Below are 16,237 nucleotides of genomic sequence, written 5' to 3'. Positions count from 1 at the left end.
CAGCTTGGTAATTTTTAAGAAGTCATGATCAGAAAGAAATAACGACCCGCCATGCGATGTAACCAACCGTTCTGTCAATGGTAAAACCAAACTGCGTATTAGCCATTGCCAAGGGTGTAATTACAGCAGGGATAACGGGAGGGGGAGGGGAATCCGTTTCATCCCCAAATGGAGGAGCAAACGCATCTCTGCCATCTCCAACTTTCTGCCAGATGAAAGCGGGAGGAGAGATAGGAGAGACCGCAGCATGGCAAGCAGCAACTCCGAGGCAGCTCTTTCCCTTTACAGCTGGCAGTGAGCTGACAGGCTCCGCATCAAAAACTGTTACACAGTTGGGTCATTTTGTGCACTGCTGCTGAGACACGAGGGAGGCTGCAGCAGAGCTTCCTGGCTACAGATCTTCCCTCACACCCCCTCCTCAGACGGAGGAACCCTGACTTGGTGCAGAGAACCAAGAGAAAGAACTTTCTTTTTCTTTTGGTTTTGAGAGCAAATAACCTCTGGTATAGTTTACTGTTGACAGAGCCCATAAGAAAATAAAAGGTCAGGGAAGGAGGAAAAAGCACAGGCCTAGTAGGAAAGAAACAGGATAGTCACCATGTGCAGGATGAACTGAAGGGGACAGCTGAAATCTCAAGGGAGCCATGAGGAAGAGGTGGCAGAGAAGAAGAAGCAGCAGTGGAGAAGGGGGATGGAAAGGTCAGGCAGAGACTTGCAGGAGGTTTGTCCCAATGACAGGCAGGAGGAGGTGAATGTGAGGAGCTGGAGGTGTGTTGGTATAAAGCATCAGGGTGTACACCCATCAAGAGTCGCAAAAAGTAATGCTGGGACAATGGGGGACCTCGCGAGACTGAGAAAAAACGGATAATGCAGGTGCAAGTTTCCTTGCACTTTTGAGGCACAAACCCATCAGGCAAAGAGTGAGAAGAGGAGAGCCTTGCAAAATGTCAAGGGCAGCGTCTCCAGGAGGGATGTCAGAAGAACCTGGCGAGGAGGGACAGACCACAAGTCTTGTGGGGAAGCGGTACCACGCTCCACAGGGTGAGAGGATGCGAGCAGGGAGACGGGAGGCTTCGAGGGGCCCAACAGAGAAGGGAAGCCGGCACCCGGCGGGACGGGCGAGAGGTGCGGGGCTGAGGGGAGCCGGTCAGTGGGCCAGGCCCGGAGGAGGCCGGGGAGGTGCGAAGAAGCGGGGCACCAGGGCCGGGCCGGGCCGGACCGGACCGAGCGGCAGCGCCCGGGGAGCCCGCAGGCGTCGGCGGGGGAGGAGGCCGCGGCGCCGGGGGCGGCCCCTTCCCTCCCTGCCTCCCCTGCCGCCGGGGCAGCCGCCACCGGTCCACGGGCGGCCGTGGGCGAGGCGGGCCGCCCCCCCCCCGCGCCGTGCTGTGCCGGGCCGGGCCGTGTCTCACCTGTCTCGAGGTTGAAGGAGATGCGGGCCTCAGCGAGGTAGGGGGTGTCGCTCTTGGAGCGGACGCGGCGGATGGGTCTGCGGTCGATGTCCTCCTCGGAAGATGCCGCCATTAATGTGGGCACGGTGAGCAGCGTGGCCCGGCGAGCTGGCGAGGGCGAGCGGCGGCGCGACGCGGGGCGGCCGGGCGAGGAGGGGGCGGAGGGGGCGGGCGGGGAGGGAGGGAGGGAGGGGAGGGGGGAGGGGAGGGAGGGAGAGAGGCGCGGGGAGGGGGAGGGGAGGACGGGGAAGGAGAGAGGGAAAGGGAGAAAGGAGCGGAGGGAGGGAGGGAGGGAGAGAGAGAGACAGGGAAAACCCGTCAAGGATCTCCGGACGGGAGCGGCCGCAGCGGCCCTGCCCCTGCCCCTGCCCCTGCCCCTGCCCCTGCCCCTGCCCCTGCCCCTGCCCCTGCCCCTGCCCGCCGGCAGCGCCTCTGCCGGCCGAGTGCCGCCCGCCTCAGGGCGGCGACCTTCGCTCCGGGGGGAGCCGAGCGGTGCTCCCCACCCCGCCCCGCCCCGGCCCCGCCTGCCCCCCTGCCCAGAGGAGGCCCGGGCCAGGGGTCTGGCTGAGGTGCCGCCCCCCACACCCCCCCCCACCGCGCGGCTGGCCGAGGTGACACCCCACCCCAGTCTTGCGCACCCTGAACTCCTCTCTTCTAGCCTAGGGGTCCCAAAACTCAAAGCACGGCTGGATCGAGACTTGGTGGGCAGTCCAAGGGCTCATCCCTTCACCTCCTTCTCCTCTTTCCTTGGGCAAACCCGTTAAGTAAACCAGAATGGCGCACCTGGCCAGGCGCTTTAGAATGCCAAGGGGACTGAGGAGCCGACACTCAATGTTTAAAACTGACTGTCCCTTAAAGCTTGGGACTCGTATTCATAAGTCACTTTGGCAGGTCTTTGAAAATAAAATGACCGTAGGCGAAAATCAGTGACTCCCGGTTGCAAACTGGGGACAGTGTTTTGCTGCTTCTCCCCTATTCTGTTGTCTCTATTGAGTAATCAGCCCTTTATGCAGATGTTACTTCTCACCCTGTAAGGCAGCCCTGGCTGCCATATTAGGGCTCCAGTTTTGGACCTCAAGGTGTTAGTATAATACAAATAATTAAAAATGCTATTTTAAAAAAAAATCTGCGTAGCACAAAAATACTACATAAAGGGAGAGTTAAGCAGTTAAAATATGTGCCAGGAAGTGTACTATTTTGTCACATTTAGTTCAGATTTTTTAAAGAAAACCCAGTCTGCTTAAAGTCACTAAGTTGTTTGACTTCCAAAATCTTTTGTTTTGGTCAACCTCAATGAGAAAAAGGACCAGGGAATGCCGGGGCTCAGTAACCCTGAAGGCAGCGGTAGTATCGTTAGCTGGTTTGAATTTGGGGGGACAGCTCTCTTACTCGTTCCTGCAGAATCAAGAGTTTTCTGTTACACTTCTGCCAATTAAACCTACAGAGGCTTTGGGGCATACTGGATGTTATTCCATGGTTGTAATGTTGGGTTTAGCTGAAGTCTGCTGTTAGCTCTAATCCCTTCATAAATGTTCACAAGAACTTTCACGTTTCTGGATGCCTGGAGTGGATAAGATATAAATATATTTTGTTTGCAAAGCCATTCTCTTTTGCTCTGATCTCACTGGCTCACCCTAGCTAAAACAAGGGAAAATCTTTAGTTAGTACTTGCAGAAAGATTTTGGAAAGGATCCCTATTCATACATATGCAGGTGCTTGTAGTTAGACAGCCGTGACATCCTTGGATGTCTGGTGAACCACCGTACCACTTGTGAACGAGGAGGTGCCTTCTGGTCCATCTGCATCTCAAAAAAAGTCTTTGATTAACATCCTATGCTGTTTGGGGAAGGGGTAGTCTTACCATTATCAAGGTTGAAGCAGATCCTAGCTTCTTCCAAGTAAGGGGTGTCACTCTTAGACCGGAGTCTTCTGATGGGTCTCCGGTCTATGTCATCATCAGAAGATGCTGTCATCAGAGTGGGCACGGTGAGAAGAGTTGCCCGACGAGCTGGTAAGAAGGAACAAATGAAGAGGAGAATGGCAGGAGAAAGGAGAAATGGAAAGGGGGAGGAAGAGGGAGGAAAAGAAAAAAAGAGAAGAAAAAAGAGAAGAGAAAGAAAATCACTCAGTGGAAAAGAGGATCTGTAGCAGGTAGTAGAAGGAGCTGTTTGCTGTAAGGTCTCTGCCTCACATGCTGCAGAATTTAAGGTCTGCACTGAATGATGCCAAGAAGAGAAAAGATTGCTGTGTGGTATGCCCCAAAGACACAGGTTATAGCTCTGTTCCTGCCACAAATTTCTTGTTCAAAGTTCCTAGTTTTGCCACTTAAACCACTCTTCACAACTTCTCAATAGCTGCAGTCCCTCCTTTTCTGAACACTGTTTTTGAGGCTGTGATGCCTGAGCAATGGAAGTATTTAAGTGTTCGCTTAGTTTGTGGAAATCAGTGGAAGACTTGGGACACATGACGTGATGCCTATAGCAACTATTTCAAAACTCAATTTCTTGTTGTCTTGATTTAGGCACTCAAAATTAACAGCTACTTTTTGCTCTTGATCCCCTTATGTCTTAGTTCCCTAGTTGTGAAACAGGGACAATCATCATTTTCTTTCAGTAGGGATTTCGTGAAGATATAAATTCATTAATATTTGTAAAGTGTTCATAGACTTTAGTGAAGCACCACTGAAAAGCCCATGAGGAAATTAAGATTTCTGTCTTCTGAACAGGGTTTAAATGGCTTGGGGCCATGCCTTCAAGGAGCAGAAAGCAAAATATTTAATACTGGTTCATTAAGCAAGCACTGCCCACTCCACGCACTGATGAAGCAAATGGTAGGATAGGAAAAATTACAGTGTCATCATGCAATTAGAAACTGTACTATAATACATATGTATAAGGAGACTGAATTAATGCTGCAGAGGCAACCTTCATTCTGGCATTGCCTAAGTATTTAGCACTTGACCTTACAGCCTTGATAATGTCCCTTTAATGTAGGTGTTTTTTATGTGAAATGTAATTATGAGTGGCTGTTGAATGCTTTGGGCGCTGAGCCTATAAATTACAAATCACAAACAGAAGAGCCTCTATAAATATATCCACCTCAATTCTCTCTCTGAGTAGATAAAGATTATCACAAATGCTAGATGGGATCTGGCTGATCACTGAAAGCGTGAGCGCCATGCACAAGTACCTTCTCAGTGGGTTTCTTTCCCCTCCACCTCATATATAGCTGGAAAGAGCATCTCAGCTTGAAAGCCCGTCCTTACCCTTAGTGTGGGACTATTAACATTAACTTTCATGTGGGACCCTGTAAGAGCCTAGGAGCCTAAACCCTGGATGTTTCTTGCTGTTTGGGCATTATCTGGCATAACAGTCTTTATCTTAGGGCTTTTGTAAGCCACCACACTTCAAATAACTAATGAAATATATTTTCCTGCTGGGACTGGAGAGCATGACTGATAGTGATTAAGAGCATATTCTGCAGCCTGCTAACTGTGAGTCTTTCTTTTAAAAGTTTTTTAGAGTTCCAAATAATAACTGTCAATCAGAAGCCTTCAGATGCCTGAAACCTGACTTAGGTGTTAGGAATGATAGCATATAATTAGTATGCGTTAACAAAAGCTGTCACGCTCTATTTTTCAATTTGCAGCATTACGTAGTTTACTAAACAAGCAAATCTGCGTTGCTGGAGGTAGCAGTTATTTCTGGTCTGACTTACTGTTTTCTGGTTTTAAATAGATTTCTTTCAAGTTTTTGCTCATTTCTAACGTAGCATTTGAATTTGAAGTAAAAGCAAAGGGCAAGAGTTGAAATTGATTTAATGGGGTCAACTATTTAGATTAAGCTAAAGTAAACACTGTGACTGACTGTAAACTATCACTCCCTTGTAATAGGGGTGTACAGTAATGAAGATAAAAGAGAATGGAAAATTTCTGCTACAGAGAATTTTGTGTACTGCATCATCAAATTTACACTGAAGGAAGATTTATCTGTGTATGAAGTCAGCATTGTAAAAATCATCTCATAAAACAGCCTAGCATGTAAAACATTTGTCTTTTAAAACTGGCGTGATCTAGCTGTGGTTGAAGTCAGTGAAAGGGCACCTGTGCATCTCAGGGTTAGCTGGATCACAGGACAGGAACCTATCTGAAAAAAAACCACCACCAAATTGCATATACATTTATGGTAAACAGAGAATAAGAGTGAGCTTTTCTATATAATTGTTTATAAATCGTTTTTACCTTTTGGGTCAAAATATTGGGATCTGGCTTGAATTCCTTTTGACTAGAAGTAGGTGGATGCTGGAAAATGTTTCCTGGAGTAATCATTATGTATTACTTTGACAGCCATGATTATCTCCCCTTTGTGTATATTACCAAAAGGAGTTTTCAAGAATGACAGGAAATTTGAAGTAAACACTGGAAAAATTTCAGAGGAAGCTAATGAGTATTAAAACATTTTGCAATAAAAAACCAAAGATCAATTCTTATGTAGCCGTGGAACTGGAAAGTACAGCTGATGACATTCTGATATCCATACAGTGACGCTGAATATTTGTGCATGCTATGAGTATACCTGTACACACCCTTTTCTTAACTGTAATCCACAGCACTCCTTATTACAAGGATGCCTTGCCATATATTTTTAAGTAAAGCTTTCAACATTTGCTCAATGTGACCATTGGGTCCACCACAGATAACCCACCAGTATCTCTAGCTTCAGCCGCTCTCCACAAACCAGCTCAGTCTGTGGGACACATTTTCAGGAGACGGTTTTTCAGGAAAATTAGGAAGTGTCCTCTGGAAGGTCTTGGAATAAAGGAATGACATTACAATACACATTAAGGGGCCCGCTTATGCTGCAAATGGATTTGAGACCACGTCCAAAACCTCATTCTAAGCAGCCACTCTAACAGCACACAGAAGGCAAATCAGTCATTTTGGTTATATTCTTTCATTTTGTTTGCATTGTTCCTCATAGGGTTACACCATGATTGACACATTGTGGCAACATCTTGTCTGGTATTTGTTAGCAAAGGAAGAGGTCGCTTATGGAGGAAAAATACCTTAAAAGTAGAAATGCTGTAATGTATGTAATGACACCTTAGAACTGATTGTGTATAGTCTCACATTTGTTGTCTCAAAATATTGTACGTTACTGAAGTACGACACAAGTAGGCGTTTGGGAGAAGGGAATGTGAAATATATAAATTATTATATTGCATGTTCAGAGGCATTTTGAACATATAATTTCAGTATATTTAGTTATATCTACAGGCGGTCCAATTTTTGAATGCTGTTTGAAATTACTGAAAACATGGGGGGTGGTTTGCAAAGAATTTTTGATGTCTTCCATTTTTTCCATTAAAATACATTTCCACATATTTTAATAAAAATATTCATACTAATTTTTGTTTGCCAAGAACTAACTTTATGTTTTGAAGAGTTATTATTTATTTTAACACTTGTGTGTTAATTTTAGAAAAATTTTGGACATTTCTCATCAGAAAACTTTCAAGAGGTGAAAAGCCATCCTCCTAAAAATTAGTCAGAGAAAACATGAAATATTAATCTTGATTTTTCCATCCACTTTTATCAATCAACTTTTATTAAAAATTTTTAAAATATCTCATTGGTGACACAAATACCCTGGTCATATTTGGGTCAATAGGGTCTTCATCTAGAAACCCTAATTTCAATGGCAGGTTCTTACGTCGAAATGGCAAAACTTTTGAGACCTGATGATTTTAATCTTAGTACAAGCGAAGCGCTAAAATGTTTCTGCTGGAGATGTCTAGACCTAGATGCGTATGTTTCTGATGCATATAATCACAAGCAACTTCAGATGACATGGAAATAGCCATAAAGGAATACTGGTTTACATCAGAAATCTTTAAGACTTTTTTGAGGAAAACCTCATTTCTCAGGGCAAAGTTTGAACAACTTTGTAGAATACCTATGAAAATATTTTAATTTCAGTGCTGCTGTTGCTGATTGAGTAAGATGCTACTTTTTTTTTTTAGAGAGAAACATATGACTTGCTTATTCGGTTCTCCTTCTTCATGCTTCTGTGGAAAGGGCTCACCATGGCATAATGTGTAGATAATGCGCACAGAAATGTATTTTTGGCTAAATGTAAGTTCAAAAACATTAGTTCAGGTACGTTGTGATGCATCTAGAACACGTTATTCCATCTGCGCTAAAAAAAAATGTAACTATTAGATTGTGAATATTCTTCTTTAAAGACAGACCAAGCAATGTGTCCAAATAAATGTTTACCAGGAAAAAAATCTTTTGGTCTAATTTTGTCTTGCTTTAAATGCAACTGTTAACAACATTTGAACGATTGGAGATGGCAATGGGGTATGGCTGGCAGGAGAGGAAGAGAGTTGAACATGTGTGCAAGCATTGGAGAGGACATAATTTGTCATTTATGAAGAATGATTTACAGGCTTGTGTCTCCCGGATAAACACAGAAGCACATGCATATGGATTGCTCTGTGTTTCTAAAGCAAAGCTGTTGAGATCTTTGACATGGGTTTGATGGACTTCAGTAATCTGAAAGAAAGTACTTAGATACATAGTACTCAAACACAGGCCCGAGGGTTGCAAACAATAGTACCCATGCAAAAGGATATCTGCTTTTACGCACATGCTCGTTTTGCTGGTTTGCAATATTTAGGTAAATGTATGCACAATATATCTAGCATTTTTTGTACATTTTAGAGGAAACATGCTTGTTCCTTGGCTGTTGTGTTCAAAGGCATAGGCTTCAGAAAACAGACTATTAAAAATAAATAAATAAACCCCCCGGCTAAATTATTATGAAATAGGGACAAGAAGCGGCCTGATTATTCAAAATTAATTTTTAATAGAAAAAAAATTAGATTTAGTTTTCAGAATCAAATTTTTTCAAGTGTGATCCATGCATAGGATTTCTAAAGTTTTTTGTATTTAGAGCTATAGAGAACTGGGTCTCAAATGTCCTAGTTTTATGCAGATATGCTACCGAGAATTAGAAGATCCTTATTTCTTCTGACTTTTATTTGGCTGACTGGATATTGAAATAAATGGATGAAAAGTAGCAGAAGTATGGTTACTGCAACTCATCAGGAGCTATTTTTATACAATTGGTGAAGCTAGGCTACCTGACTCTGTAAGCCAGACACTCTGATCGTGGCACTCAGTTGCCTGTTCCTAAATTCTCAGTAATGGGGACATGCCAGAATAGGAGGTGAGAAAGGGGAAAAAAAGTTTTAAAAGGGTAAGGAAAAGGTTGATGTTGATCAGTTACTTCCTGGGATTTAAAGGGAGGGAAATTACATCAGGAATGCACATTTGCTGTTACTAATTATTCTGTTAGTAATGATATTAGTCTAAAAACTAGTGACATCACGTGAATAAAAAAAGAAAAAGCCTTGCAAAATAACATAACTTTGAAAAGATGTTAATCTATAGGATGGATTAATCATAAAACTTTGGTGGATGGAGTATCCTAATGTTACTTTACACAGGGAACATCTGCAGTGGAATCATTCTGGATTAGGATCTGGGGATACTGCAGCAAAACGCTTTTGTAAAATGCTGGACGTAATTTAATATGCAAAAGCAGAAGGGAAGTAGCACTGAGTAGTCAGCAGTGATTAAAGTCAAACATCTAGAATGAGTCAGCACTGTATGGATTAAAATAAATGAGCAAAAGTGAAGCACAGTGAAATAACTACGTTGTGGAGACAGAGTGCGAGAAGAAAATGTGGAATTAAAACTATACCTGGGAGTATTTTTTTAAACCTGGAAAAATGATCAAGAAGGATTTCCTGAAATCTTTTGATCAATCATACCCTATGTGTCTATACAATCTTGTGCATCTGTTATCCCTTGACTGTATGTACTATATTTTTATTTCCATTTTTTTTCTACTTTAGATTTTTTATTCACATCTTACGTTCATCAAATAGATTGCAGGAATGTTGCAACGAGTAAAAGCATACCTAATGTAAGTGGATCTGTAAATTATTTATAGATACAAAAGATGGTTTAAGATAAGCCTTAAAGAGAGTTTTGTTCAGTTATTTAAATATGCACAGTGTATCCTGCCAAATGGACTGGCAAGCAACTTCAAGGTATGTAGGAGCATCTTGGAAATACTCAACTAATGCAGTTAGTTTTAAGCTTCGTGCCCCCTGCTGGTGCAAAAGGAGATAAGACTGGAAAAGCGGATGCACAGGTCTCCGAGAAATTGGAAACTATTTTATCTTTGAGTCAGAAGTCGCCTGAGAGCTGAATCCGGACTCCCAGCAGCAACCGGAAGGTCCGACTGTAGCGCAGACATGGACTTGGGCAGCCCAGAGTGGCATCCTGACTGCATGATATCCAGCCTGTCCTGCCAGGTTGTGGTGTCGGGTTACTAGAGGCACCAAGAGAGGGCGTGAGTCTTAGAGTCCCTTCCATCAGACTCGTGACTGCAGCCAAGTGCCACACACAGTCTGCAATGAGCTACTCTCCTTTTATGACGGTACCTAAAGCTTTCATTTATAATGTACTGGGCAGAAGTCATTCTTCTCTCTTAGAGTTCGTCCAGGGGGCTCCACCCCCTTGTATACAAGGGGAGGGAAAGGTTCCTCGTTTCTTAATCCTGAACAAGCCTAGATTAGAGCTAGGTACCAACGGGCAGGGCCCTGTGTGCACTCCCTGCACACAGTTTAGTTGGCTATGCTCAAGGCAGGCTCTCTGACATGGCCCAGCTGTTGGAGAGAAGCTTGAGAAGCCCTGGCCAGCTTTGGAGCTGTTTGAGAAAGCAGGAAGAAGCCTCAACAGCTGCTTCCTCCCTTCTTTTGGGAGCTGCACTTACACTGAGGCTGTTGCCCAGTTGCTGAGCGAGGCTGCGGCTGTGCCTGTGGCTGGCTACAGTCCTCACTGATCCACATCCAGACTGCTGACTTGATGTCCTGCTTGGTCTCATACCTGCCTCATCACCATGGTCCTACCTGATGATCTGGACTCTTGGCTGAACCTGGTGACCATCACCAGACCTGCCCTGCTCATGTGCTGCAGTGCTTTACCTCTCACATGCAGGCTGCTGCCTCTGCCCGTCTTGCTGTCTCTTGGCTCACTTTCCCTCATGGAGCAGCCTGCTTCTGCTGCTCCACAGCATCAGCCTGCTCAGCGCTGTCAAATACAAGGTCTTTCTTTGCATGCCCCAAAGCATAACTTCTTTCAAGTAGAACTTCAAGATCAAAGCTGATGTCTCTCCAAAGTAGGCTACAGCCGAGATGGGATCTGCACGTACAGCTTTGGATTACAACTTGACCTGTTTTGGGGAAGTTACTCCCTTTCCTGATTTAGGTCCTATCTTGCTCGTCAATGTGTGATTCCTCTATGCAAACAAATGCCATTAGCGCAGGCATCTTTCACTCAAATTAGCTGTCCAGGCTTTCATAATCAGTAGAAAAAATAAGGCAAGATTTATGTTATCCCAATGAAAATGTCTAAGATTAGTTGAACCCTGCTCTTAAAATTACTGTTTCTCTCCACTGATACGTACCAGGCTAGTCAGAAGTCTTAGGTGGAAACATCTTCACTGAGGACACCTAAGGGATAAGTGAGCTGAATCCTATTCCAGGCCCCATTATATACTTTCAGCCCTCATGGCTCATTCTTGGATGTAAATGTATCTTCCACACACTTCAAAGGGAAAAGACTTTTTAGAAAATTGAAGTCCAGCTCCATGCTTAGATTTCAGATTCAGACTTTCCTAGGGCAAGGGGCTAGATCCAGGGGATCACAGGCCCTTCTTTCCTGCTTCTGATTTGCAGATGCGTCACCAGGCATTACGCACTTGGCAAGGACAACCCCCATCTCCTAGATCCCAACATACGGCCACAGAAGAGACAGTCAGGGAGGGCTGCGGGGCTTAGGATATTTCTGGCTTGTATCTGAAGACTACAGCCAGCTGGCTTCATTTACCAAGTTTTCTAAATCTAGATAATCGTACTGCCAGATCCAGCTTTTGTGACTTTTCCATCCCTCCTGCTTCACTTTCCTTGGAGGAAACAGGGAACAGCTGTTTGAACAGCAGATGCAGCCCGAATGGCCAAACATCCTCTGTTACGTGCTCAGCCCACGGGAGTGAGGTGATGGCTGCTTCTGGAGAAGGAGAGGATGGGAGAGGAGGCAGCTGATAAGGTAACACCTCTCTCCTCCTACCCTACAGCAGCAAAGGCAGTTCTGCAGCTTTCTGCAGGAGTAGGGATGAGGTGTGGGCGTTAGTGCAGGCAGCAACGGATAGAGAACCAGTTAGTTGCTGGGGGCCAAAACTCTGTTTCGGTCTGTTTGCTGAGGTCAGAGCATCCTGCGTTCAACTACACAAGACCTGAGGTCAGCTGGGATTTGATATCATCTGCTAGTAATGCCATCATAGCTCTTTGAGTTCCTGCTCAACATTATGCAGTCCTATTCCTTCGCTTCCACCCACAAGGAGTGGGTTCAGAGGAGAATGAGTGCTTTGCGAGCGAGTGCTTTGCAGCTGCCATTTGTAACATTGTCATATCATTAATGTGAAAACATTGGAAAGGAGGGGTTTTTATTGATCTGAAGGATCAAAGGATTAAAAGGCAGAAATCTTCAAATCTCACAGAAAAAGTGGGTCATAAACCCCCATTCTACAGTCTGTAAACAGAGTATTTTGTAATGCAACAATTAATAATATAACTAAAGTAATAAATATAATGTGTTCTGATGTTGTTTCTAATTAAATGGCAGAGTACTGTAGTCTTCTTTCACTCAATTCTGTCATAATGCACTTTTAATGCATACACACATGCTGTTTGATAGCATGATTTGCTAGTAGCATCACATTACTATATTAACATCAAATAGTTACTTGTGATCCCATTAGGCAGATCTGGTGATGATGCTTTCTTGCAGACCTCTTATTCAGTTCCAAACTAGCTACTTGAGCGATGCTATTTATGGCGGATGGGTGCCTCACATTCAGTGTATATTTTTTGTTTTTTCAGAAAGTTATAGTTAACGCAGTTTGACTGTTTCTCAGAAGGCGGATAAGGAAAGAAATATGTTATTTTTGCCCATGTTTGGAGAAATCATGCCATTATCTCATATAGAAATGCCTGTTCTGTGGAAGACAGCCTTAAAATTTGGCACAAGGTACAAGGACGACAGGAGTTATCAGAGCTGTAGAGACAGCATCAATGCACACTCAATAGGGTTGAGTTCCTTGTTATGTACAGGGGGTAGGGTAGCTCAGAGGAAGGGGATGATACCGTCAAGAAGTCTGGGGCTAAGGATGGTGATAAAGGCATTTGCTACAGGAAACCTTGATGAGTTTCAGCTCTTCTAGAGGTTTATCATTTGGCTTGCTGAAGCCATCTCTGTCACCTCCGAGATGCTCAGTGCTACTTCAGACAGTGAAAGCCTCCTGAAAATTCTCTCTGCAGAGGCCACATTTCATCTCTCACACCTGCTGCTAGTGGGGTTGTCCATCCATCCTTCCCCTTGAGCACCTCTCCTGTTGCCAGGCGGCTGCTGTGTTGCAGCATGTGAGAATGTAGAGCAGAAGCATTGTCACTTCTGTGCTCAGAGCAATTTCCCTGCTGGCACCCAGCCTGTTGGAAAGCAGCTGACCTCAAACACAGAGAAATGAAGAGAGGGAAGAGTACTAGAGTTTGGGGAAGAGATCTCACAAGCATGTGAGGTAAGAGATGTGAAGGACAGGAGCTGGGGAAAATGCAGTAAAAGGAGCAAAGAGAAAGGTGCAAAGTTGAAGGGGACAGAGCATAAGTGCAGAACGGCTCATACCAATGTACTGCTTCCAGTTGTGGAGGTAATTAGGGTCTGGGAGCCTCTGTATTATGCTGTGATGCACAGTGGAAGCATGTCATTAGCGTCTTTCATAAAATGTTCACAAGCAGGGGGACAAAAAGTCCCCAAGTCTCAGTGCTGGTTCCTACTTGTTTTGGCCAAGGGATAGAAGCCTGCATGACAGATCTAAAGGTCAACCCCCTGCTGATGACATTTGTATCAAGGAATACAGTTCTGCCCGACGGACTTTTTTCCTCATTTTGCATTTAAAAAAACCCAAAATAATTGCATTGAAACAAAGAATCAACAAGGTGCTAAGGTTAAAATTTCAGTCATGCATCTAGCTGATCAGTACAAAAATTTCTGTATGTGCTAACAATATAATTTCTCCAAGTCTGGGTAAGATAATGTTTTTGTCCCTTGCCTTCTTGGAAATACTTACACTGAAGGTTACCTGTGCAACTCTTATCAGTCACCTTGTGGACATTACTTTAATAGACTTTCACTGCATGAATACAAATTCTGTCTTCCATAGTCCCCTCTGTACCTTGCAATGCACAGGGATGCTGTTGATAAATTGCTGTAGCTTTATAAAGCAGTAAATTGTAGATTCCTGAATTTTAGTTTCTATGGAATAGAAAGGGGTTTGTTCTCACAGGGATGATCAAAGAACTTATTTTAATATTACTTCTGTAGCAGTGCTTAGGTGTCCATTGCATGGACATGGAGATGGAGAGATGGAGAAAAAACCAGAAAACTCTGTCATTGCTCTCAGCCGATTTTTTTCCCTGATTTTGAGGTGCTTAGCATTTGCTTGTGTTGTTCATTGCAGGAGGCTGTGTTGTGACAAGAAAGGTTTTCTGTGACTTGTACAGATGAAAATGTATCACAACAACTGGGGCAGCAACTGGGCAATGCAACAGCACCTCAGCTGAGCCAAAGGTTAGAGGTGGTACTGATCCCTGTGTATCCTGGGACGATGGCATCCCCTGGGTGGATTAGGTCTTGCTCTGGGAGAATGGCCTTCAGAGGGAAGGCAGAACTCTGTTAGCCGGACTTTGAATTTGATTAGCAACTGATGAAATTAATGGTGGAAAAAAGCTGGATTGTGTTCTCAGAAAACAGGCAGTATGTAAAAATTAAGGCGGCTGATAGAGCTACTCGGTTCTTACAGTTTTCTTCAATTTAATATGGTGTTTAAAGTTCAAGGAACAAAAAAGCCCTTCGCTCTGAAATTGCAAGTTTTCTCCAAAAACAGAGCTGGTGAGAAAAATGTGAACTGACTTTACCAAAAATATCATCTATGTCATGAACAAGTCTCGACTACATTAAAGCAAAGAAGCTTTATTACTCTTTCCCTCTCTCACACTGCTGGTGCTTGGTGGGGGCCAGCGTTTCACAGGGAAGGATGCAGACACTGGTGTATGCATACAGTATGCTGGATTGCCTCAGGGCTTTCCCAAACCAGTTATTCCTGCAGCACTGAATAACACCACATTATGATCCTGACAGCATCAACAAGCGAGAAGGAAGGGGAAGGACGCCACAGGCTTACACAGCAAGCAGCAGGCCACTGTTGTGCCCTCTGACTTGTCCATTTGGGTTCTGCAACACCAGAGTCTGCATCTTGACAGTTCCTTTTGCTCCTGCTGCGCATTCAACAGCTCTCACAGCTTTTCCTTATCCTCTGAGAGGGCAGATCAACCCTATCATTACTCCTCTTGTAATCCCTTTTACACCCCATGCATTTTGAATGCCTTTCCCTATGGCCTCTGCACACTTCAGTAGGTCAGTCACAAGGGCTGGCCTTTGTCTGGCCCTGTACATCTTAACTGTACAGTTAAAATAGTAATTTTTCTGAGTCAGTACCAGAGTTTCTTACCTTGAGCTCCTTGACTGTAAAACAGTCTGTGAGCAGACTCAACATCCAAAAAGTAGTCCATTTTGAAGGAACTTTATGTTTGCTTACAACACTCCGGTATGGATGATCAGTCAGATTCCTGGGAAAGATTACAGAGATGTCAGACGGAAAAAAGCTGATGAGTTTCTTTGTGGAAAGAACTGTGTAGGCAGTCACTAAAGTGCTTCATTTGGCATATTAGGGTCAATGCATTTCCAAATAACTATTCATAGAACTTCATAAGTATCCTTTTCTATTTTAGGATGTTTGGTTTAAATTCTTGTCTAAAGACATAAAAGTCCTACTGCAGTATTAGCAAGATTCCTAGTACAATCACCTTTATTCTAGTCAGTCTCCATTTATTACAATACATACTTAGATTCACCTGCTTGTTACATTTGCTCTTAAAAAGAAGATCAGAAAAGCTTGCGGCAGGGACCTCCTTTAGCCAGATTCACAGCCAGCACCTCCGAGTAGGCACTACTGTAGCAGACTACATTAAAGATAGCATTTGCGCCACTTACACCAAAACAGTGCACTAGAAGGGAAGACACAATATTCTGGATATTTCATTCCACCTAAATGACCAGAAGCCAACCTTGCCTTCCTTCTCCCCTCTTACCGACCAGAAGTAGGAACAGAACATCCCACTGTCAGTTTTAAAAGATGTGTTAAAAGCAATCATTAAGAAATAGTAGGCTACTCTTAGCACTCACTGCTTCTTAGCTAAGGTTTATATTTTCAGCATTCTTCTGAACCTCAGATCTGTCCAGATCCTAGATTACAACTGTCCAAGATATACACTGGATCAGGTTTGCCTCTGCCAGGCAGACTTCCTGGAATTATGCACATTATCGTGACCCTTCTCCAGCCTTCTTGCTACCTTCTACATTTTCTTCTACTCTCAACAACTCACATAAAAAACCCCAGGATTTTCAGAAAACACACAAGTCAATTCTCTCCTCCACATCTCAGTTAGCTATGGCATATAATCATAGGCATACAAACAGCTCTGCACAACGTTTATTTTAAGACAGACAGAGAGAAATACCTCTAGTCCTTTTCCATGCA

General features: G+C 43.9%; 1 protein-coding gene across 2 annotated transcripts in view; it reads right to left on the bottom strand.

Annotated features, from left to right (window-relative positions):
• Nucleotides 1–15,261, bottom strand: part of PHACTR1 (phosphatase and actin regulator 1) — a 317,945-nt gene extending 302,684 nt beyond the window's left edge. For both annotated transcript variants that reach the window (XM_074828352.1, XM_074828367.1), the window contains exons 1-3: nt 15,149–15,261; nt 3,310–3,456; nt 1,410–1,556 (exon numbers count right to left, since the gene is read on the bottom strand). In XM_074828352.1, the coding sequence (XP_074684453.1) occupies nt 1,410–1,556; nt 3,310–3,456; nt 15,149–15,209 (355 nt within the window). In that variant the 5' untranslated portion in view covers nt 15,210–15,261. The remainder of the gene's footprint in view (nt 1–1,409; nt 1,557–3,309; nt 3,457–15,148) is intronic.
• Nucleotides 15,262–16,237: the final 976 nt, after the last annotated feature.

The sequence above is a fragment of the Strix aluco genome, chromosome 1 (assembly GCF_031877795.1).
Source record: "Strix aluco isolate bStrAlu1 chromosome 1, bStrAlu1.hap1, whole genome shotgun sequence".
NCBI classification, from domain to species: domain Eukaryota; kingdom Metazoa; phylum Chordata; class Aves; order Strigiformes; family Strigidae; genus Strix; species Strix aluco.
This window is presented reverse-complemented; position numbering and strand designations above follow the sequence as displayed.